This window comes from Diceros bicornis, chromosome 3, assembly GCF_020826845.1.
Source record: "Diceros bicornis minor isolate mBicDic1 chromosome 3, mDicBic1.mat.cur, whole genome shotgun sequence".
NCBI classification, from domain to species: Eukaryota; Metazoa; Chordata; class Mammalia; order Perissodactyla; family Rhinocerotidae; genus Diceros; species Diceros bicornis.
This window is the reverse complement of record NC_080742.1, coordinates 49,770,211-49,796,452: the sequence shown is the minus strand read 5'-3', so window position 1 is coordinate 49,796,452 and position 26,242 is coordinate 49,770,211. Positions and strand designations below refer to the sequence as shown.

Sequence of the window (26,242 nt, the reverse complement as noted above, 5' to 3'; positions counted from 1 at the left end):
GAGAAAAAAAATCAAATGGATGAAATGGCTAGAGAAACAGCTCGACCACGACCCTCATGTTAAATCAGAAGGTGGCCGGTAATTTGTTGGGGAACGTGTGGACTGAACACGGTGCAAGCGTTGCTTACACACCCTCAGTCGCAAACCACAGTTTCAAGTCCCCCTGAGTTTGCGCATCAGAGTGAGTGACAAGGTAGTGAACACACCGATCATAGTTCCTAAGAAGTTCTCTATGACAACAGCAGAGATAATCAAGGAAGGATGCTATTTTTCTGAAGATTTTCAAAGCATATGAACTCAACCTAGTCAGTTAAATGCAGACACACACACATTTTGAGATCAGCAAGGAGACTAGAATATATATTTGGTTAAAAAAGCTTTGAGGGGCAACTGATACTCCTGTTTGGTAAGTAACCATCTGTGGGCCACAAATTTAAGCTTCTGTTAGTCAAAAAAAATTTATTAAAGAAATCTATTAACCTAGGCTGCTCAAAATTATACTAATAATAATTCTTAATTTATATCATACTTGAATCATTGGTCCACGCAAGGCTTGCTTTTATTTATTTTGTTAGTTTTAATAATATAATAAACAGCCATGAGCTTGCCACCCAAAACAGAGGCTAGAAACCTACATAGTCCTCCTGCCCATATTTCATTCCATCCCATCACTCTGGTTTCCCCAGCCAAGGAAAACCTCATCATGAATCTCGTGTTCACAAATTCCTTGCTTTCCTTTTTGTACTGTTTTAATGCACCTACATGTATTCTTTAAAAGTAGGTATTTAGTTATTTTAAACTTAAAAAAATAGTATCATCCTATATGCATGTACTTTTTTGGAATTTACATGCTTGTTAACATGCTTCCAGCCATATGTATATAAGAATCGCTCTAGGAAATTACTGTGTCTTGATATATGTGAACATTCAACTCTGATAACGCTAAACTTTTTTCCTCCCAGTGTGGCTACCCCAATTTACACTGCCACCAGCAATGCAGAAGCAATACTGTAGATTCACATCTATAATTCTTGCCAACTGAACATTATAGAATGGTATCTCACATTGTGATTTTTAATGTCTTCATATGTTTACTGACTGTGTGTCAGCTTTTACTTGATTTGTGTATACAGAAAGAAACAACAACACAATTTCATATATTATCCCTAAGAATAAGCAATTTCATTCACTGAATAGTCTCCTTTTCTCACTGAAAGACATATCATCTCTGTCATATACCAAAGTAATGTGTGTAGATCTCTTTCTGAATTCTTTATGTCATTGATCATTCTGTCTATTCCTATGCCAATATCAATACCACAGTACCTTAATTCCTACACATTAATAATAATCTGCTATTCCTGCTTTTCTGCCTCAAAAGCGTCTTGGCTATTTATCTTATCAAATACCATGAAAAACCCTACTGGAAGTTTTACTGAAATTTCATTGAATCTACAAGTCAGTTTGGAAAACTAACCTCTTTACAATATTATCTTCCTGTCCATGAACATGATCTACCTCTCTATTTAGATCTTCATAATATTTTTTTGGTGTGTATAGAGGTTTTGAATATTTATGTGACATTCTCTGACTCTATTGTAAATGATGTCTGTCTTAGTTGTATTTCTAGATGTTTGCTGATAACATATGGAAATACAACTGACTTATTTGTATACAGTTAGCCCTCCATACCCATGGGTTCCAGCATCCATGGATTCAACCAGCCGTGGATGGAAAGGCCTACGATGATTGTGTCTGTACTGAATGTGTACAGACTTTTTCTTGTCATTATTCCCTAAACAATACAGTATAATAGCTATTTACACAGCATTTACATTGTATTAGTTACTATAAATAATCAACAGATGATTTAAAGTATATGGGACAATGTGCATAAGTTATATGTAAATACTGTACTATTTTACATAATGAACTTGAGTATCTGCAGATTTTGGTATCCATGGGGGATAGGAAAGTCCTGGAGATCCTGGAACCAATCCCCCGAAGACATGGAGGGATGACTGTGTTAATCTTATTTTCAGGTATCCTCCTAAACTCTATTATTTCTAATAATTTATAGTATTAGGGGGGACTTCTACGCAAAAAATCATATTATTTAAAAATAAGTTTTATTTTCTCCTTTCCAAATCTTTTGCTTCTACAATTTATTTTTGTCTTCTTGTGCCCATAGAACTTTCAATAAAACACCAAATATAAGTGGTGCTAGTGAACATCTTTCTCTAGTTCTTCATTTTTGCTTAACTAGGTAAAGATTGTATTAAACCTTGTTTTAAACTTTATGTTCTGGCTTCTTTGGCTTAATTAACTGCAAACAAATAATTGTATGTAAACAAGAATTTAAAAAGCAGCAGGGCCCAAGGGCCTCAGAATTTAAAATATTACAGGTTTCTGCATTTCATTACATTCTAAACAAAATTTTTTAAAGTAGTAAAAATTCTTGAAGTTTTATTACTTTTTTACAAGTTGAGTCAATTCCATTCGCCTCACTGTTGGAAGACTCATCAAAATTCTGAACAAGAGCAAGTGGTGCTTTTCCATTTAGCTTCTGCCAGTGTCCTTAAGCTTATTGACACCAAGCTGGTCTAAGATGCTGGGTGGCACTTCTATCAGCTGCTTTGTCTCAGCACGGCTGGTAATGGGGAGAATATTTGCTGCCAGAGATATGTGAGCGTCAGGGCTATTAAAGCGGATCACCATTCCCTGGTGTGCAAACATACTTACCTTTTTAATATCTGTTTATTCCTAGTTTCTTTAAGGAGAACTAAAGATTTTTATCATGCGTTATAACAGATATTTGTTAAATCATCTGTTACTCTATATATCATCTGAGGGTAGTCCCTTTTTACCAATGCACGATTACGCCTGAAGTTCGGCAAGCTTCTCTTGGTTTATGATGGGTTCTTTCATCTTGTTGGAGTAGAAATGGGGCTTCACATGGGACTGGGGTTGGCACTCAAGTGGTCTCAGGCAGACCAGCTGAGAGTCCAGTTACTGATTTTAAAGAGAATGCTTCTAACAGTCAACTATTCAGAATTATGTTTGTTCTAGTTTTTTTTTTTTTTAAATAAGATTAAGAAGTTTTTTTCCTGTTCCTAATTTACTAACCTTTTAAAAAAAATCATGAATAGGCATTACATTTTATCAAATTCTCTATTGAGGTTTTTTCTTTTAATATGTTAATGTGTTTAGTTACATACATGGATTTTTAATATGAAACCATCCTAGCATACATGGGAAACATCCAACTTAGACATGTTGTATTATCTTTTTAATTTCATTTGCTAATATTTTGTTGAGAATTTTTACATGTGTATCCTTGAGTGAAATGGAAATGTAACTTCTTTTCTTATAATATTTTTGGTACCTGGGTCATGCTGGCCTTAAAGAATGAGTAAGAGAGAATTCCCATCAGTTTGGTCTTAATGAACAAATGGAATTATTAACAGCCTTTGGGAACCCAACCTACATATAAGTTGAAGAACTTCAGAATTAGCTATAACTTCTAACTCACCCTGGTCTTCAAATTTAAAATATACATCCTTAGGTCTCAGGAAAGATTTTTGATTTTTAGTAAGCATCTCGAATGCTACTGATAAAGATGATCTACTGACCACGCTTTGAAAAACACTACCCTGGCAGGGAGAGCTCCTGGCTTCCACCTGCTCTCATGGCAATCCAGAGGAAGAGTTGAGACAGGTCCAACAGGACTACACGGTGGAGCTTCTAGTGAAAGAGTTGAAGAGGCTAAATGCCCTTGCTTCCCCCTAGTGTCTCTTAGTAAGATGACCATTGTTTGCTCAGGACAGTCCTTGTTTATGCCTATTGTTCCAGCATAATTAGTAATCGTTTCCTCTTTTACTTTAAAAAATGTCCCAGTTTGGATATGTTTTAGCTCTCCGATTGGAAGCCTCCACGTTATAGTCTCTTTTCTTTTTTACAGTAGGATAGGCCTGAGACTGACTCAGGCTTGGATGACATCTCCTTCCCCATTTCAATCCCCTCTCCCAGTTCCAAAGGCTTAAATAAAAACCAGAGTTTGAGAAAGCATGAGACGGGGAAAAATTTAAGTCTAGGACAGGGCTAAATATCCTTGTATTTCATGTCATTCAGACCAGTTCACCAGGTGCTGAAACTACGAAGGAATTTGGACAAAGCCCTGGCTGTTAACATGAAAATTTATTTTTCCTGTAAAAATCCATTATAGCCATGGTGAGCAGAAAAGAATTCTGGAGTTTGGACCACAGGAAAAAAGAAATCTTCCAGACTATCATAACTAACACATAATTTTAATATATAAATAAATCTTAGGTTTTACTTTTCCAATCTACTCAGGTCCAAATGGAAATGTGTCAATGGAGGAATAAAGGTAGTCTGAGAGGTACTAGTGATATGAAATGCCTAATTTCTAATACCACTTCTTTCATGATTCTTTCCTTGAAGACAAGGTCTCTTCCTTCATTTCAACTGAAGTTCATTATAATCCTATATATTTCCATAAGTTCAATTTACATATTTAAATTCATGACTAAATATTCTATCCTAACCTCCAAAGAACAATATAAAATAGGTATTCAACACATGACAACACATGTCAAAGAACTGTATGGAAACCTAAAAACTAGGCTTTTAAATTCTCACATTAACAATAGGAAAATAAGATCACTGGCAGTATCTTATGTAAAAACCTTATAATTTCACTCACACATGAAACAATAAATTTCTGGAATAAACCTGAACAATCAGAGGCATCTAAAACACTGATAGATATTGTAGAATTAACATTATCTAGGCCTGAAAACCCTCTCCTCAGTTCCAACACTCCTATCATAATTGTCAATTCTTTCTTTGTCTTACTTTATTACTTTTTCTTTCTTGACAGCTCTGTCACACACCACTACCTCATCACCACCGTCACAACAGCAGCAGCTACTTGCTGAACACTCAGTACGTGCCAGGTGCTGCTATGACAGTTTTACGTGAATTAACTCATTGAATCCTCATAACAATCTTTTGAGAAAAGAAATATTATCCCTAACTATATAGATGAGAAAATGAAGTATACAGAGGATAAGCTAGTCAGTGACAGCGTCGGTATTTGAACCCAAGCAACACCTTAACCTTTCATTAGAGTTGTCTTTCAAAATCACCTCACACCTTCAAAAATCTGCTTCCTGGTTACACAATTTCATCTCTCTTTTTTCTGAAATTCACTCAACATAATGAGGCCAGATAGTCACTAAAACATTCTCCTGTTCAATAATCCATTTTACCTAAAAATTAGTTACAAAATACAGATCAAATGTGTCCAAACCAGGTGTTCAAGATTCTATTTTTTTTTTTTTTATAATTTTATTTATTTATTTTTTTCCCCCAAAGCCCCAGTAGATAGCTGTATGTCATCGTTGCACATCCTTCTAGTTGCTGTATGTGGGACACGGCCTCAGCATGGCCAGAGAAGCAGTGCGTGGGTGCGAGCCCGGGATCCGAACCCGGGCCGCCAGCAGCGGAGCACGTGCACTTAACCGCTAAGCCATGGGGCCGGCCCTCAAGATTCTTTTCAATCTGGACCCATCCTCTCTTTCTGGCCTCATTCTCCACTTAGCCCATCACAGGAACACTAAGCTGGAGGTGATCAGGACTGCATTCTAATTCTCTCACAGGGCCTGGAACATAACAGGTATCAAAAATGTTTGCTAGATTAATGACTAAAAGGTTTTATGGTTTTTCTGATAGCCAGCTGTAGCTTACTGAAATGTCAGGGCTCACGCTGTTCACAGAGAGATTTCCTTACTAATTTCTTTATAACAGCAGACAATGTTAATTGTTCAAAAATTCACCCATGACAAAATAAGGCAATTCAGAACGATTATATCAGACAGATTTTTTTCTCTTTTGTTTAACAAGAGTAGCAACTGGTGGTTATAGCCAACAGTGTGATTAAAGAAATAAAAGTATTTTTAATATTGCCAAGAATTTTATTACTAACCTGTTGAGGAGTAATGGTATCTCTATAGCTTGGTAAAATTTTTAGGGTGACACTTCCACTAATATTTTTCAGTAATTCTTGTAATTCCTTTGGATTGTTTCCAACCTCATGGCCATTGACTTCTTTAATGATATCTCCCACATGGAGCAGACCTTGTCGATCTATCATTCCTCCATGAAGGATTCGGGCAATTACCAGATCATTATTTTCAACCCTAAATGTTACACCCTAAAGGAAATAAGGAACAGAATTATCATTGATTTTAGATTATTAGGAACAAATCTCAAATCCTCATGAACATGTATATATAAGAAAATAATTCTAAAAGTAGGTGAGTGAATCATTCCTACTTTTCTTTTGTTCTCTCCTGTCTCAATATTCCAATCTCATTAAACCACGTGCAACTGTGACAACATACATCACCCCTTAAAAAGGAACTTCCATGGTAAGGTTAACCTTAAAAATGAAACATATATTAGGCTGCATTCCATAGGATAAAAGGAAGCTCAAAGGAGTAAGAAAAGGTATTTGTGCATTCTGATGGTCTTGTTCCCCGCTTTTCTTTTTTTCCACTTCACTGTTGTATAGTCAGGACCCAGAAATAATAATTTTAGCAGTAAATTATAAACTTCACTACTTAGAGAGTCCTACCATGTCTTCAATTTTCAATAACAACTTTCTTTTGTGTTTTGATACTGTCATTAGCAAGCAACCTAAGTTCATTTCTTCAAAGGGTGTAGAAAAAATAATGAAGTAGTTATCACTGAAATTTTTGTTACCCATTGGAAAACTTCTTCTGGCCTTTATTTCAGTTTAACTTTTTAGTTTGGTTTAATTTTGTATGCTACATCAAGTTGAGAGAGCATCAGCTGTATATTTTATACACAGGCCAAAAAAGACTGATAAAACAAATATGAATAAAGTTTTCATAATGATACAAATTATGAAGAAGAAAAAAAGAGATAGAGTAGTGACTGAGCCACAAGTACGTCCGATTTCAGATTTAAGAAGGTATTGATTTATTTACTTACCAATGGTTCCCCAGCTCTTTTGTGAATACCAAGAATACGAATAGCATCAACTGGTAATAACTGATTATTGACAGAAGAATTATTCATTTCTGGGCTTGATGGAGGTGAATCATAACACTTGGATGCCACTATATCATGGGCCTCCAAGAGTGACTATAAGGATTCAAAATAGCCTTTGGTTATTAATTATTGATGGAATAAGTTATTAAAAATAACTTAGTTCATTATCCCAGTGGAGTACTAAAAATTTCCAAGGCACACATTATTAAATTCCCAAGTATGAGTTAAATCAAATGTATAGAGAATCTTTTAAAGAAATATAAGCATGTATAGTTTTACTTGTTGTCAAACAATAGCATAGTCTTTGTTTTAAAAAATTTGAAGAGACTGATAGTTTGTGACTTCTTAAGTGAGATGTTCAATGGAAACTGTACCTAGATTTCCAAGTGTGGTGCCATGGAGGCACTGGATTTCATTGCCACCATTGTCATCGCCATCATCATCATTCAATATTTATCATCATTCCCTATTTATTAGTTATCATACAAACTCAAATGGCAGGGGCCCTAATTTTTACCCTAAAGCTGTTATGTTAGCAACATGTATTTTTTACATGTACAAAACTTGTCTGTCAAAAAGACGTCCAACAGAAAATGAATAAATGTCAGCATCTTATATCAGTGATAGGAAATTTTATACTACAAATAAAGGTTTTAGTCTATAAAAGATAAATTTTGGGGGGGAAAAAAAACAATGAACCAGTAATGATCCTGAATATAATATACTTTTACCTTCCACATTTACTATATATGTGCTATCATCATGGATGACTTTGATCCAGCTTTCTAGGAATTTCTTATAATTTTTTTTGTATATTTATTTTTATTTTTAGTTTATACTATAATTGCATATACCCAACATAAAGCTAAGTTAAAAAAATTTTTTTTGAGTGGATGGAATGCAAGTTCTAAAACAATAAATCATTGGGCCAGCCCTGGTAGCCTAGTGGTTAAGTTTGGTGCACTCTGCTTCAGCAGCCCGGGTTCGATTCCTGGGCGCAGACCTATACCACTCATCTGTTAGTGGCCATGCTGTGGTCATAGCTCACATACAAAAAGAGGGAGATTGACAGTGGATGTTAGCTCAGGGCAAATCTTCCTCAGCAAAAACAAAAACAAGAACAATAAATCAAAATAGGAAGAAGGGAGCAAATGTCAATAGGTTCAGAATAGAAACAATCAGCATATGGGCTTAATTGGTAATTTCTGGTCATTTCATGAAAACACGTGTATGAGACTGAAGAAAAACTCCAAAAAGAAAAAAAATTCACAAATTCATATGTAAAGATTATTCCTATAAATGCTAGAAGTCACTCAAATCTCTAACCCGGGCTGCCTAGTTTTCATCCTATATAGTACTCTCTTCTTAGGCAGATTTATCCACTCCCGTGTCTTGAACCACTACTTATACATTGATAACTCCCAATTTTATATCTTTGGTTCAATACTCCCATGAGCTTCAGATTCATATACTAAAAATCTACCCACAACTGGCCAAAGTCATGATAATTTGAAAACCAAAAAAAGCTTAAGGAATTGTAAAGGATTGACACATACTGAATTAATGAAAAATTCATAATCTACAATGCTATTTAAAAAACAGAAGGACTGAAAAAACTCATTTGTTATCATTTGAGTTTGCTATTTTAAACAATTACTTTGAAAATCGGTAAAAAAAAAAAAAAAAAAAAAAAAATGCCCAATACCACACTGCCTTAATTACAGGTCTGTAAGCAATCTCCCCCACCTCTTTCTCTCCTGAAACTGATTCTTCTTTGTTAAACTCATTAACTCTGCACTGATATAGACCAATGCTTAAATTGCACTTACTTTTTGTACCTATGGAAAGTATGTCATGTACCAGTTTCTATCCTCACACAGCTTTCCTTTGTTCCAAGGTCATCGACTGCACCCCAGTCTTAGAAGCAATACTGAAAATGTGTAAGACTGGTCACAAGGAGGCCTGGGAAACAGTGGTAGTGAGGAAGAAAATTCCACTAACACAGGAAGAAACCATCTCTAGCATGTGGTCTGATGGTGAAATTACACAAAGGAAAATCCATTCTGCGGCATGTCTGTGACAGACACTATACATTTATGTAGTGTGTATTAGCCATGTGTGTCTGTTGATATAGTCTCAGTATATCAGGATATTCAAATACCTAAATTAGAATTTACATATTTACAAAATATGGCCCTACATAATCTTAAAAAAAATCACTTTAAACTGTAACTTGACTAACGGAGAATACTTTGGGAATACAGGGAATTTCAGAGAAGAGGGACAGGGACAGTTTACCTGGAAGTGGGGTTCTTTGAGTATACCAACCAGTTCTGCCACATTTTCATCCACATTTATTAGAGGAGTGATATCTTCAAGAATCTCATTGACTAATTCCAAGTTATTGTCACTCACAGCTTCTAGTTTTGAATCTTCTAGCCTCTCATGAGCCTGAAAAGACAACAGTATACTAAAGTAATAACACACAGTGTTTTGCTCCAGACTGTGGTTTTCTCCGTGATTTGTTTCTTTTTCATAAAGAAGTTTTAAAAGATATTACTTAAAGGTTTGAGTCCTTGAAACTAAATTTAATATTTCAATCAGAGGCAATATATGGATTTTACAGTAAATGCTGTCATGCACTATAATAAATCTTGGCCCCTATTCCTATCCTAAAAGTCATGGAAAACTCATTTTTTTTTTTTTTTTTGTGAGGAAGATCAGCCCTGAGCTAACATCTGTGCTAATCCTCCTCTTTTTGCTGAGGAAGACTGGCTCTGAGCTAACGTCTGTTGCCAATCCTCCTCCTTTTTTTTCCCCCCGAGCCCCAGTAGACAGTTGTATGTTATAGCTGCACATCCTTCTAGTTGCTGTATGTGGGATGCGGCCTCAGCATGGCCGGAGAAGCAGTGCGTCGGTGCGCGCCCGGGATCCGAACCCGGGCCGCCAGTAGCGGAGTGTGCACACTTAACCGCTAAGCCACAGGGTCAGCCCGCGGAAAACTCATTTTTATAATTAAACCATGAAAAAAACTGAAAAGGCCAGATGACAACGTAAAAAATGTATTATATTTCCTACCCAACAGAATTTTCTAATGAGTTTCTAATGTAGGCTCAAACTCTAGATGATACTGTTTATGATTTATTAAAATAAATGATTAAGAATAAAAATAAAGAAGAGGAACATAATCATTATATGGATACCATTTAAAAAATAATAAAAATCATTTGGGGAACCCTAGAATCCTAAAGCTGCCATTTTCCACTTTTGAAAATAAGCACAAAAAAGAAGTCAATTCAGGGAAAGTGGCTCTTGCACGGGACCTTGAACGACTGCATGATCATTCCCCTAATGTCTCTGCATCTTAAGCTTTTTTTTTTTAAATCTCACAATCTTTTCCACGGGAAGTGGACTCATGATTCATGAATCATACTGTCACAGGAAATAAGTAGTCCTAATTATCCTTTAATAGTAGGAGTAAAGCAGTGTTTTAAATTCAAACTGAGAAGGAACACTAGGCAGGCTCCACCTTTTACGTGTCTTTGTTTTTCTGACAGATGGTTGCTGTCTGGGTTTGAAGACAGGCAAAGCATAATTATTAAGATTAAATTTATAAATGAAACAATGTAAGATGAGAAATCTTATACTTAATATTTTAAGATTCACTTCTGTAAGTGCTGAAGAAAAATCCAAATTTCAAGTGGCAATAGTATCAACTAAACTTTCTCTGATACCTATATGCTTTAGATGCTATTTCTACCATATCGAGTGGATCCTTCAGAGTCCAAACACATATTCTAATTTTAAAAATGCAATTTTTTCATTTAATTGTATTTTTTCTAGGTGATTCACAAGAGTGAAATGAGTTTATAAGTGGAAAATGCGGCCACATATTAAGCAACATTTTTAAGAAACACCTCAGAAGAAAAAATTTTAAGTCATGAGATAAACTGATAAAGAAGAAATTATAAGTGTTATTAAGTAAAGAAAAATGTCGAAGACCAAATGTAATTTAAACAGAGAAAGAGTTTCTATTAGATTTAGATATGAAGAAAATTAAGACGACTAGAAAATGACAAAGAATGAGAATAGGTAAATTTCTAATTTTCTGAAAGTATAATACATGCCTGATAAGGTTAGGATGATGAGGACACTCAACATATATCATGGAATGATTATTAACACTGGGAAAAAAACTAAAATAATGTACATAATTAGTTAACTCTCACAAAACAAGCTAGAATTGCTAATTAATACAAATTTGCTGTTAACAAATATCTAATTTAGCATCGTTAGCAAGCAATACTCTAATACCCTTATGGTAGTATAAGAAAGTTTAAGAAAAAAAAGGAAGGAAAGAATCTTAACATTTATTAAGGGCTTTTTTTTTGTGCCAGGAACTATATTCTCAGTGCAGTGTGAGTGTGTGTGGATGAGTATTCAGCAAAGGTAGGTATGTTATTATCATCATCACCTTATAGACATAGACACTGATGCAAAATGAAATAAAGTAATTTGCAGAGTCAGGTAGCCTAATATCAAGGCCTGAGCTCTTACCTACTAAAGCTTATTTGACTTTATCACTATAAATTATTCAATCTAATATATGATGCATTATTCTCACTCATTCAAATGTGTGAGATATGCTCTCATTGACTGCTAGTTGAATTGTTGCTTCTTAGCAGGGCTCTTCCAGTCCAGACGTGTTAAGCTAACTCTTTTCCACCATATTTATCCCCATAGTTATTTTATACTCCTATGGTTCAGAAGACCATCCACCCCTACAACCTTCACTCCTTTGCTCTAAGTAAGAGCTATAAAGACCACCTGTTTCTCCAGGGAACAGATAATGACTGGCTTATAATTTTCAGGTACTATGTCATTATATTTTCTATAATATCCTATGTTACATGATTTGCATATGGTAACAACACTTTAGACACTGGGAGATTTTGGTTCAATTCAAGACTTTGGGACAAGTAAAGGAACAGAAAAGATCACTGACTTGAAAACTCTGATATATCCCTTCCTTTCTATGTTCATCCACTTTATTTCTCCCAAATTGGGTGAGGACAGTGGGCAATATGGAAAGACTAATGGCAAAAGAGAAAGATGAAGTCAAGTAGGAGGACAGAATTATGTTACAAAAACAAACAAAGATACATGAAGGTCTTTTCACATCAACTGCACAGATTGGTTCTATGGTAGGAAAGACTCGCACTACACAATACAGAAATTCTCAGAGGAAGAAAAAGTTTTTTAGTAAAACTGCAGCTGTAATTATATTAATATGGAACACCAATTTCTGAAATAGAGTGGAGTTCAATCAAGATCAATTTTAATTTTCCCAAGGAAGCAAATGCAGATTCATATTTGTTAATATGTAGCTTTTTAAGTTCTAAGATATTGTGAAAGAAATTGGGACCTCTATTCACTTAAAAGTTAGAATTTATTTAGTAGCTTTAAGAGGCAGTTATCAACTTGAATTTAACGAATCAAACCAAAACAAGCCAAAGGAAACACTGAAAACTGACCAGAGGGACAGACGAATCATATGCTATTTGAATAAATGGGTCTTGTTTCCTTTAAGAAAAAGCATTATTAGCAAGTTCTCATAACTCAATAAAAACATATTTCACCCGCCACAAGTGGTTGGAAGAACATGCCATGACTGGCTTTGTAGAACATTTGGAGCTGATACAAATATGGCCTAGCCTTCTTCTATGTCCACTTCTGAGAATCCTATTCACCACAGCACCTCAGAAAAATGAACTGCAGAGAAGAAAAAGTTCTTCACAACTTCTGGGTATTTTACCCAAGCACAGTCCAACCATGTTTGCAAACAAAAAAAATTTTAAACAACAGTTGTGACAAATCTAAAGTGACAAATACTATTATCTAGTAATAACAATAGTATTATTATTATGTGTATTGCCTTTCTCTCTTAAAAGGAAGAATCAAAATACGATAAATTTTTTTTCTATCTTCTTAGAACATGGCTAAGCATGTAGTAATTGCTCATCAACTATTTCTTGAGAAAGCTAAGTAAAGGGGAAATAGGTTTGAGCGTGGTCAAGAGTCATCCTCTTCTTTTATTCTAGAGACTTTAGAATAAGAAAGATCAAGAGAAGTCCACAAATAGTCAAAAACAAATAAGAATTTGAGCAAAAAGTAGAAATAAGAGAAGGAATGGAGAAAATTTTTATTTTGCTTCTGCATACATTATATCAAAAAGGATGAGATAGAATTGAATTCTCTAATGAGTAAAGAACTTGTTAGAACTCAGTTAACCTAGGGGCCGGCCCGGTGGCGCAAGCGGTTAAGTGCGTGCGCTCCACTGCGACGGCCCGGGGTTCGCCGGTTCGGATCCCTGGCGCACAGCGATGCACTGCTTGGCAAGCCATGCTGTAGCGGCGTCCCATATAAAGTGGAGAAAGATGGGCACGGATGTAGCCCAGGGCCAGTCTTCCTCAGCAAAAAAAAGAGGAGGAGTGGCAGTTGTTAGCACAGGGCTGATCTCCTCACAAAAAAAAAAAAAAAAAAGAAATCAGTTAACCAAAAGGAGTTCAAATCCTTAGATTAGATAAATTATATCTCAAGGTAGTCAGAGAGCTGAGCTGCTCTTAGAGATACCTGTACAATTAGGAGAACCACACAGATGTCAAAAAACTAGAAATGGGGGCCGGCCCCGTGGCTTAGCGGTTAAGTGTGTGCACTCCGCTGCTGGCGGCCCGGGTTCGGATCCTGGGAGCGCACCGATGCACCGCTTCTTCGGCCATGCTGAGGCCACGTCCCACATGCAGCAACTGGAAGGATGTGCAGCTGTGACATACAACTATCTACTGGGGCTTTGGGAGAAATAAATAAATTAAAAAAAAAAAAAAACTAGAAATGGGAATCTGTTATACTTTTTAAAAGGAGAAAGAATATTTTTAGTATTTAATAATATTGGCTTTAATAGTATTCAGAGAAAATATAAAAGAATCTTTTTATAATCTTTGAGCTGGAAAGACTTTTCTGACTATGATGCAAAATCTGAAAGCTATAAATTAACAAACTAACAAAAAGCCCAATAAAATTAACTACATGAACATTTAAAATTTCTTCTTGTCAAAAATCAGCAGAGTTAAAACACAAATGACAAACTAGGGTCAAAATACTTACAAATCATATTACAGCCAAAAGGCTAATTTCCCTACCTATAGAAGACTTGCACAAACCAATAAGAAAAAGATCAACAACACATTAAGAGAAATGGGCAAAGAAATGAACAAAAACTCAGAGAAAAGCAAATCTAAATGCCTCTTAAACATGTGAAAAGATATACAACCTCATTGATGATAAGAGATGTGCAGACTAAAACTATAATGAAATACTCTTTTTTTCCTTATCAGATTGGCAAGGATAAAAATTCTGATAACATATCACGTTGGTGAGAATACGGCAGAAGACAGGTACACACACATTTTTTTCTGGTGGGAAGACGCTAGCAAGTAATTTGACCATATCTACCAAAACGACAATGATTCTTTTAAGTTTTACCCTAAAGATATACATACATGTGCAAAGTAACATGTAGCAAGACTACACATTCTAGTACAATTTGTAAGAGAAAGAGCCATCCAAATATCTATCAGAAGATTGACTAAAAAAATTTTGGTATTTTCATACAATGGAAAAATCATGCTACTTTTACAAAGAATGAGGGTGCTTTATAGTACTGATATGGAATCAAATGCAAAAAATCAAGATTTAGAACAGACAGTATAAATCCACAGCTACTATCATATTTAACAGTGAGTACTATTATATTTAATAGACGCTTTCCCCCAAGACTGGGAACAAGATAAGGATGTCCTGCTATCACCATTCTATTTGACATCTGTACTGGAGGTTCTAGCCAAGACAATTAGTCAAGGGGAAAAAAGAGGCATCCAGATTGGAAAGAAAGAGGAAAAATTATCTTTACTCATAGATTTGTATTTAGAAAATCCTGAGGAATCCACTTAAAAACTATTAGCGGGCCGGCCCCATGGCTTAGTGGTTAAGTGTGCGAGCTCCGCTACTGGCGGCCCGGGTTCAGATCCAGGTGCGCACCGATGCACCGCTTGTCCGGCCATGCTGAGGCCTCGTCCCACATACAGCAACTAGAAGGATGTGCAACTATGACATACAACTATTTACTGGGGCTTTGGGGAGAAAAAGGCAAAAAAAAAAAAAAGGAGGATTGGCAATAGATGTTAGCTCAGGGCCAGTCTTCCTCAGCAAGAAGGGGAGGATTGGCATGGATGTTAGCTCAGGGCTGATCTTCCTCACAAAAAAAAAAAAAAAACTATTAGAACCAATAAACAAGTTCAGCAAGGTTGCAGGATACAAGATCAATGTACAAAAGTCAATTGTACTTCTGTACACTAGCAATAAACAATATGAAAATGAAATGAAGAAAATAATTCCATTCACAATAGCATTGAAAGAATAAAGCAAATTTAACAAATGCGCAAAACATATACTCCGAAAACTACAAAACGTTGTTGAAAGAAACTAACAAAGATTTAAATAAATGGAAAATCATTTCATGTTCATGGATCTGAAGACTTCACATCGTTAAGATGTCAATACTGTCCAAAATGATCTACAGGTTCAATACAATGCCTATTAGAATCCCAGCAAAGTTCTTTGTAGAAACTGACAAGCTGATTCTAAAATTTGTATGGAATTGCAAGGGACTCAGAACAGCCAAAACAATCCTGAAAAAGAACAATGTAGGAGGACCCACGCTTCCTGATGTCAAAACTTACTATAAAGCTACAGTAATCAAAACAGTGTGGTACTTGCATAAAGGCAAACGTACAGACCAACGGAATAGAGAGGACAGAAATAAATCCTCACATATATGATCAAAAAATTTTTGATGAGGGTGTTAAGACTACTCAATGGGGAAAGAACAGTTTTTTTCAACAAATGGTGCTGGGAAAACTGGATATCCACATGCAAAAGGATGAAGTTGGACTCTTACCTAACCTTATATAAAAAAATTAACTCAAAATGTAAGACTTTTAGGTCTTTACATTTTCTATAAAACTATTAGAAGAAAACAGAGGGCAAAAGCTTCACAGCATTGGATTTGGCAGATTTCTTGGATATGACACCAAAGGCACAAGGCAACAAAAGAAAAATCAGGTAAATTAGATTTCATGAAAATTTAAAAATTTTGTGCACCAAAAGACAATATCAAGAGTAAAAAGGCAACCAACAGAATAGGAGAAATATTTGCAAATCATACATCTGATAAGAGATTAATATCTAGGGGCCGGCCCCATGGCTTAGCGGTTAAGTGCGCGCACTCCGCTACTGGTGGCCTGGGTTCAGATCTGGGCAGGCACCGACCACAGCTTGTCCGGCCATGCTGAGGCGGCGTCCCACATATAGCAACTAGAAGGATGTGCAACTATGACATACAACTATCTACTGGGGCTTTGTGGAGAAAAAGGGAAAAAAAGGAGAAAAAAAAAAATCTAGAATATACAGAGAACTCCTAACATTCAACACCACCAGCCCTAGTGGTCTAGTGGTTAAGATTTGGTGCTCTCACTGCCATGGCTCACGTTCATTTCCTGGTCAGGGACTCATACTATCCATCTGCTGATTGTCATACGGCAGCTTCATGTTGCTGTGATGTTGAAGAGCTGTGCCACCAGTATTTCAAATACCAGGAGGGTCACCCATAGTGGACAGGTTTCAGTGGAGCTTCCAGACTGAGACAGACTAAGAAGAAGGACCTGCCCACCTACTTCCGAAAAAAATGGCCATGAAAACTCTACAAATAGCAGTGGAGCATTGTCTGATATAGCTGGAAGGTAAGAGGATGGTGCAAAAAAAAAAAGACCAGGCAGGGTTCTACTCTGCTGTACACAGGGTCACTAGGAGTCTGAATCAACTTAACGGCACTAGCAACGAAACATTCAACAGAAAAACAACAACTTGATTCAAAAATGGGCAAAAGATTTAAATAGACATTTCTCTAGAGATATACAAATGGCTAATAAGCACATGAAAAAGAATCAGTGAGCCAGAGGATACGTCAGTAGAAACCTCCCATATCGAAAATCAAAGAGAAAAAGGAATCAAGTAAATGGAACAGAATATCTAAGTACTGTGGGACAATTACAAAAGGTGCAACATACACATAATGGGAATACCAGAAGGAGAAGAAAGAGAGAAAGGAACAGAAAAAATATTTGAGGCAATAATGACTGAGAAGTTTTCAAAATTAATGATAGACACCAAACCACAGACCCAGCAATCTCAGAGAACACCAAAAAATCTATACCTAGTCACATCATATTCAAACTGCAGGAAATCAAAGACAAAAAGAAAATCTTTAAAGAAGCCAGAGGGAAAAAACATCTTACCTATAGAGAAGCAAGGATAAGAATTACATTGGACTTCTTTTCAGAAACCATGCAAGCAAGAAGAAAAGTGGAGGGAAATATTAAAATTGTTGAAAGAAAAAAACTACCAACCTAGAATTAGCTATCCAGTGAAATTATCCTTCAAAAGTGAAGGAGAAATAAAGACTTTGTTAGACAAACAAAAATTGAGGGAATTTGTCACTAGTACATCTGCCTTGCAAACAATATTAAAAAAAGTTCTTCAGGAACAGGAAAATGATATTGGTCCAAAACTCAGATATCCATAAAGAAAAGAAGAACATTAGAAAAAAATAATACGGGCCCAGCACGGTGGCGCAAGCGGTTAAGTGCACGTGCTCTGCTGCGGCAGCCCGGGGTTCGCCAGTTCAAGTCCCGGGCACGCACCGACGCACTGCTTGGCAAGCCACGCTGTGGCGGCGTCCCATATAAAGTGGAGGAAGATGGGCATGGATGTTAGCCCAGGGCCAGTCTTCCTCAGCAAAAAAAGAGGAGGATTGGCAGATGTTAGCACAGGGCTGATCTCACAAAAAAAAAGAAAAAAAAAGAAAAAAATAATAACTGTAAAATAAAATCTTTTAAAAAATTCTTAATTGATCTAATGGATAACGGTTTGCTCAAAAAATAATAGCAGCAATGTATTTGGTGATTATAGCTTACGGATAAATGAAATGACTGACTGAAATGTTATAAGGGATAGGAGGGAGACATTGGAAATACTGTTATTAGGTACTTGCACTACCTGTGAAGGAATATAGTGTTATCTGAAAGTGGACTTAGATTAGCTGTAAATGTATATTGCAAAATCAAAGGAAACCACTAAAAAAATTTTAAAAATAAGTACAACTGATAGGCCAAGAGAGGAGAAAAAAATGAAATCATATATAATGCTCAATTAAAATGGAGATGGCAGAAAACAAGTGGAAGACCAATCAAACAAAAAAGAAACACAGAACAAGGGTAACAAATAAAAAAGAGTAAAAACATGTTAGAGATCTGACATCAATAATTGCTTTAAACATCAATGGTCTAAATACACGAATTAAAAGATACTGTCTTTTAATAAGACTTTAAAAAAGATAAGAAAAACCTGAATTTTTATTAAAGTCTTTTAATAAGGTAAGAAAATAAGACTCAAGTATATGTCGTTTACAAAAAATCTACTCTAAATACAAAGATACAGGTAGATTAAAAGTAAAGGTATGGAGGAAGACATATCATGCTAACATTAACCAAAAGAAAGCTGGAGTAGCTATATTAATTTCAGACAGAGCAGTAATTTTTTTTTTTTTGTGAGGAAGACTGGCCCTGAGCTAACATCTATTGCTAATCGTTCTCCTTTTTTTTTTTTCCCTTTTTCTCCCCAAAGCCCCAGTAGATAGTTGTATGTTGTAGGTGCACATTCTTCTAGCTGCTGTATGTGGGACGCTGCCTCAGCATGGCCGGACAAGCGGTGCATCGGTGCACGCCCGGGATCTGAACCCGGGCCGCCAGTAGTGGAGCATGCGCACTTAACCACTAAGCCACAGGGCCGGCCCCAGAGCAGTCTTCAGAGTAAGGAAAATTATCAGGAACAAAGAGAGGCATTACATAATGATAAAGGGTTCAATTCTCCAAGAAGGCATAACAGGCCATAATGTATATGCTCCTAACAACAGAGCATCAAAATACATGAAGCAAAGTTTGATAGAACCTGAAGGAGAAACAGATTAATCCACTACTGTAGTTTGAGGCTTCAGCATCCCTCTATCAGTAATCGATATTCCAGTAGACAGAAAACCAGTAATGACAAAGTTGAACTGAACAGCACCATCAATCAACTGGATCTAATTAACATCTTTAGAACACGTCATCCAGCAACAGCAGAGTGCACATTCTTCTCAAGCTCACGTGGAACATTCACCAAGACAGACCACAGTATGGGCCATAAAACATACCTTAAGAAGTTTATAAGAATAAAAGTCATATAATGCATGGTCTCAGACCATAATGGAATTCAACTAAGAAATAAATTATATTAAAAAAAAATCAATAAGAGAAAGATAGCTTAAAAATCCCAAAATACTTGAAACAAAACAACATACTTCTAAATAACACATGGGTCAAAGAAGAAGTCTGAAGAGAAATTAAAAAATATGTGAACAAAATGAAAATACAACTTATCAAATTTTGTGGGATGCAGTGAAAGCAGTATTTAAAGGGAAATTTATAGCACTTGACGCATATTTAGGAAAGAAAGATCTAAAATCAATAATCTAAACTTCCAAAACTTAGGAAACTCAAGAAAGAAGAGCAAATTAAATCCAAATTAAGTAGAAAAAAGAAATAATAAAATTTAGAGCAGAAATTAATGATACTGAAAACACTAAACTAATAGACAAAAAATCAATGCAACCATAAGCTGGTTCTTTGAACACATCAATACAATTGATAAACTTCTTACTAGCTTAATTAAGGAAAAAAAGACACAAATTTACTAATATCAGAAATAAAATATAATGATGTACACCTGAAATTTATATAATGTTATAAACCAATGTTACCACAATAACCAAAAAAAAAAAAGAAATGAAAGAGAGGCCATCACTACCAATGCCATGGACAATAAAGAAATACTATGAACAATTCTATGCACAAATTTGATAACCTAGATGAAATGGATCAGCTCCTTGAAAGACACAATCCACCAAAACTCGCAAAAAGAGATATAGATAATCTGCGTAGTCTTATATCTGTCACAGAAATTAAATCAATAATTAATAACCTTCCAAAACAGAAAGCACCACAACCAGATAGGTTCACTGGTAAATTCTACCAAACATTTAGGAAGCAATTATACCAATTCTCTACAGTCTCTTCCAGAAGGCAGAACACTTCCTAACCCATTCTATAAGGTCAGCATTACTCTAATACCGAAACTAGACAAAGACACTACATGTCATCATACATTTGTCAAAACTCATAGAATATACAACACAAAGAGTGAATCCTAATGTAAATTTAGATTTATAGAAAAATTGAGCAGGAAGTACAGAGAATTCCCATATATCTGCCCTGTTTCCCTTATTCATATCTTGCATTTAGTGTGCTACATTTGTTATAATTAATGAGCCAATATTGATACACTATTATTAACTAAAGCCTATAGTTTACATTAGTGTCCACTCTTTGTGTTGTACAGTTCCATGGGTCTTGACAAATGCATAATGTCATCTATCCACCTTTACAGTATCATACAGAATAGTTTCATTGCCCTAAAAATGCCCTGTGCTCCATCTATTCACCCCTCCCCTGCACTCTCCAAAACCCTGGCAACTACTGATTTTTTGGTACTGTCTCTATAGTTTTTGCTTTTTCCAGAATGTCATACAGCTGGAATCCTACAGCATGTAGCCTTTTCAGACTGGCTTCTTTCACTTAGCAATATGTATTTAAGGTTCTTCCATGTCTTTTCATGGCTTGATAGCTCATTTCTTTTTATCACTGAATAATATTCCATTGTATATCTACACTTTGTCCATGAACCTACTGATGGACATCTTGGTTGCTTCCAAGTTTTGGCAATTATGAATAAAGCTGTTTATGTGTAGGTTTCTGTCTGGACATAGTTTATTCATGTGCAAGTTTCTGTCTGGACATAATTTATCAACTCACTTGGGTGAGTTGCTGGATTGTATGGTAACTCTATGTTTAGCTTCGTAAGAAACTGCCAGACTGTCTTCCAAAGTAGTTGAACCATTTTGTATTGCTACCAGCAATGAATGAGCAGCTTCCTTTCTAGGACATATGTTTTGCAAATATTTTCTCCTAGTCTGTACCTTGTCCTTTTACTTTCTTAATGGTGTCTTTTGAAGAGGAAAAGTTTTTAATTTTGATAAAATCTAATTAATCAAAATTTTCATTATGCTTCATGGTTTTTGTCTTGTCTTAAAGTCTTTCTCTAATGCAAAGTCACAGAGAGATTTTCCCTGTGGTTCTTTTAGAAGTTTTATAGTCTTAGCTCTTACATTTAGATCTATGATCTATTTTGAGCTAATTTTTGCATTTGAGTGAGGAAAAAGATGCTAAATTTTTGGATATCAATATTCAATTGTTCAAGCAATATTTATTGAAAAGGTTACTTATTCATTGAATTACTATGGCACTATTAACAAAAATCAGTTGACCATATATGTGTTAGTCTCTTTCTGGACTCTCTTCTGCGCCATTGATTTATCTGCCAGTAACCACATTGTCTTCATTACTGCAGGATCATAGTAATCCTTGAAATCAGGTTGTGGAAGACATCAATTTTGTCCTTTTTCAAAATTGTTTTGGCTAGTCTAGGTCCTTTATAAATTTCAATATCATCTTGTCAGCCTGAAATTTTGACTGGGATTATACTGAATCTACAGCTCAGTTTGTGGAGAATTAACATCTTAAGAGTACTGAGCCTTCCAATCCCTTCATTTATATGTCTTTAGTTTGAGCCAGGTTTTTAAATTTTCAGTCTACAGGTCTTGCACATATTTTGTTAAATGTATCCCTATTCCTTTAAATTACAACATCCAATTGCTCCTTGCTAGTACATAAAAATACAATTGATTTATGTAGTTGATCTTGTATTCTGTGATCATGCTAAACTTACTTATTATTTCTAGAATTTTTTTTTCCTTTTGGTGGATTCTTAGGATTTTCAACATAGATGATAATGTCATCCCTAAATAAAGACAGTTTACTTTTCCTCTTCAATCTGTATGCCTTTTATTTACCTATTTTTCCTCACCTTTTTGCACTGGCTACGACCCCCAGTATGAAGTTGAAGAAAATTGATGAAAGTTGAATAGAAGTGATCTTAGAAGGAAAGCATTCTATCTTCCACCATGAATTACAATGTTAACTGTGGTTTGTTTTTTTTTTTAATAGATGCCCTTCATCAGGTTGAGATAATTTGCTTCTACGTTTGCTGAGTTTCTATCAGGAATGGATGTGCAATTTTGTAAAACGCTTTTCCTGCAACTATTAACACAATCATATGATTTTTCTTATCATGTCATTAAAATGGTGACAAATATTAATTGGTTTTCAAATGTTAAGAGACAGCCTTGCATTTTTTTTATAAAGAAATTTTTTTTTTTTAAAGATTTTATTTATTTATTTTTTTCCCCCCAAAGCCCCAGTAGATAGTTGTATGTCATAGCTGCACATCCTTCTAGTTGCTGTATGTGGGATGCGGCCTCAGCATGGCCGGAGAAGCAGTGTGTCGGTGCGCGCCCGGGATCCGAACCTGGGCCGCCAGCAGCAGAGTGCGCACGCTTAACCGCTAAGCCACGGGGCCGGCCCAGCCTTGCATTTTTGAGACAAAACTCACTTGGTAATGGGTGTTACCCTTTCTATATGTTGCTGGATTTGATTTGGTAATATTTTCTTAAGAACTTGATGCCTATGTTCATGAGGGATACCATTCTGTAATTTTCTTGAAATGTCTTTAGCTGGTTTTGATCTTAGGGTGACACTAACTTTCATAAAACAACACAATGTTCCCCTCTCTTCTTTTTTTTCTGGAAGAAATCATGTAGAATTGGTATTATTTCTTTATTAAATGTTTGACAGAATTTTCTTGTGAAGACCATATAGGCTGGAGCTTCTTTTGCAGGCAAGTTTTAAACTGCAAGTATTCAATTCAAAAAAACGGATATAGGGCTATTCAGGTTATCTATTCTTACGTAGGTTTTAGTAGTTTGTGTCTTTCCAGGAATTAGTCAATTTCATCTAAGTTGTCATATTTATTGCCATAAAATTGTTCATAATATTTCTTATTCTTACAATGTCTGTTGGATTTGTAGTGATGTCTTCTCTTTTATTCTTGATACTGGTAATTTGTGTCTAGCTAGAGGTTTATTAATTTTACCGCCACATTCAAAGCTATATTGATTTTTTTCTACTTTTGTCTTTTTTAAGTTCACTATTATTTACTCTTTTCTGCTTATTTTGAGTTTAATTTGCTCTTCTTTTTCTATTTTCTCAAGGTGCACACTTAGATCACTGATTTATACATTGTTCTTTTCTAATATAGGCATTTTCCTCTAAGCATTGCTTTGCTGCATGACACAAGTTCTGACATGTTATTTTCATTTTCATTCATCTCAAAATATTTTTTATGTTTCTTTGTGATTTCTTCTTTGACCCATGGCTATTTAGAAGTATGTTGCTTAATTCCCAGATATTTGGGGATTTTTCAGATAACTTTGTTACTGATTTTTAGTTTAATTCTGCTAAGGTTTGTATTAGTTAGTTTCCTAGGTCTGCTACAACAAACTTGGTGTGAATTCTGCCCAATGTCCTGTGTATTACGAGGACTCTCCATGAGGCTGGTGGGAATGCAAACTATTCACCATCCTTTGCGAGCTCTGGAAATTGTTTGGCCTGTGGTGCTTTCCAGTGGATCCTTCCTTGGACTCTAGAAGCTTACCTCACATATGTACAGGTCAGTACTCAGCCAAAGATTTGAGGGCATCCCTCTGCAGAGTTCCAGAGCTCTTTCTGTGTTCAGCTTCCTGCTCCTTGACATGCTGCCACATAAACGAGTCACCTCCATCTCCCGAAATTCCAAGGTCTACTAAGACTGCTGGGCTGTTTGCACTTCCTCTTCCTGCACTGTGGCCTGGAAACTATCCTCAGGTAGTTTCATAATGCTCATCTCATTTGTTTCCTTTCTCTCAGGGGTCTCAGTCCTGTGCTGCCTGTTGTCCCATGTCTGAAGACAGTCCTCCTCTGTCCCCATATTTTGCTAACTTCTCTAGTTGTTTCTGGAATGAAGGAATTCAAGACTCTTTTTTCTCCCTTATGGCTTGGGTGGAATTTATTCAATCTTCTAACTTTACTTTTGGTGGTTACTCTAGAGATTTCAATATGCATCCTTGACTTTTTACACTCCACCTTAAGCCATTACTTTTACCACTTCCTGCACAATGAAAGAATCTTACAATTGTCTGACTCATTAAGTCTCTCCCTTTTTTTGGGCTATCATCTTCACATATGTCACTTATATACATGTTATAAATGCCACAAGACATTATTACTATTCCATCTTAAAAATCAGTATTATTTTATATTTACCCATTAATATCCACTTTCCTTTGTCATTCTGTCAGAAGAACTTTCTTTTGCATTTCTTGTAGAGTAAATGGAGATTATTTTTCTCAGATTTTGTTTGTCTAAAAAAAAATCTTTATTTTGCTTTCATCTTTGAAGGTTGCTTTTGCTGGAAAGGGTATTCAAGGTTGCTAGTGTTTTTCTTTCCACACCTGAACGATCTCAATCCATTATGTTATCATGGTTCCTGTTTTACTGCTAACCATTAGCCTTACTGTTTCTCTTTAAAGGTAATGTGTGTTTCCTCTCTGGTTGGTTTACAAATTTTCATTGTCTTTAATTTTCAGGAGTTTGACTACGATGTTCCAAAGAATGTTTTTCTTTATACCTCCTGCTAGAGTGTTCACATGGCTTCTTGAATCTATCAGTTGATGTTGTTCATTAGTTTTGAAAATTCTTGGCCATTGTACTTTCAACTGTCTTCTGTCCTATTCCCCCTCACCGTTCTTTCTGTGATACTAATTACATGTGTATTAGATCTTTTTCTTTTTTTCTTTTGTGAGGAAAATCAGCCCTCTGCTAACATCTGCCAATCCTCTTTTTTTTTTTTTTTTTTTTTTTGCTGAGGAAGACTGGCCCTGGGCTAACATCCATGCCCATCTCCCTCCACTTTATATGGGATGCCGCCACAGCATGGCCTGCCAAGCGACGCATCGGTGTGCGCCCAGGATCCGAACCGGCAAACCCCGGGCCGCTGCAGTGGAGCGCATGCACTTAACCCCCTGCGCCACCAGGCCGGCCCTTTGTATCAGATCTTTTGATAGTCTCTGTTCTGTTTTTCCCATACTTACTACTCTATGAGTTTCAGTTTGGATATTTTCTATTGACCTGTCTTTAAACTCACTAGTCCCCTTTTCTGCTGTGTTTAGTCTTCTATCAAACCTATCAAATGAGCTCTTAATTTCAGATACTGTATTTTTGAGTCCTTGAACGTCCATTTGATTGTTTCTGATCCCTATTTTCTAGTAATATTTTAAATGTCTTCATTTTTTTCTTCTATTAAAAATATATTAATAAGTTATTTAAAAATGCTTATAAATGCTAATGAAAAGACCATCTATGGCATTGCTTCTGTTGTTTTTCTCATGATTATTAGTCTATGTTCCTGCCTCTCCACATGTCTAGCAACATATGCCTCTCAGTTTCCTCAACAATTTATGCATTTTTCCCCCTATTTGTTGCACTGGAAGTGTTGGCCTGCTATAACTTAACATCTCTTTCTTGAAAGTAGAAGTCCTCCCTTCCTTCTGGGATTTCTTTACTTTCATTGTAGGAATACTGAACTACCATTGCTTCTATTTATTAAGAAACTGCTGGAATGTTGGATACTATTGAGTGATTCTGTTCTTAATTTCATTTTTTTGAAAAGATTACACAGTAGCACCTTAGCTGCTAAAAGTCATCCAGCCATTTCACCTGTTAAGAATGATGAACAAGATGATCTTCCGAAAGGCCAATATCAATAGCACAAAAGCCAACAAAATTTTACTCACAGAAATTCTTAAGAACACACACACACACAGACACACACACAGCCTGTGCTGTAGCAGAAAGAGAACAAAATTTAAAGAAAGAAGACC

The 26,242-nt window shown here is 35.7% G+C and overlaps 1 protein-coding gene across 5 annotated transcripts in view; it reads right to left on the bottom strand.

Annotated features, from left to right (window-relative positions):
- Positions 1 to 26,242, bottom strand: part of PALS2 (protein associated with LIN7 2, MAGUK p55 family member) — a 105,457-nt gene that overhangs the window by 32,741 nt on the left and 46,474 nt on the right. For 4 of the 5 annotated variants that reach the window (XM_058527291.1, XM_058527285.1, XM_058527282.1 and 1 more), the window contains exons 3-5: positions 9,397 to 9,549; positions 7,039 to 7,191; positions 6,008 to 6,235 (exon numbers count right to left, since the gene is read on the bottom strand). In XM_058527291.1, the coding sequence (XP_058383274.1) occupies positions 6,008 to 6,235; positions 7,039 to 7,191; positions 9,397 to 9,549 (534 nt within the window). The remainder of the gene's footprint in view (positions 1 to 6,007; positions 6,236 to 7,038; positions 7,192 to 9,396; positions 9,550 to 26,242) is intronic. The other variant, XM_058527294.1, reaches the window with a different exon arrangement.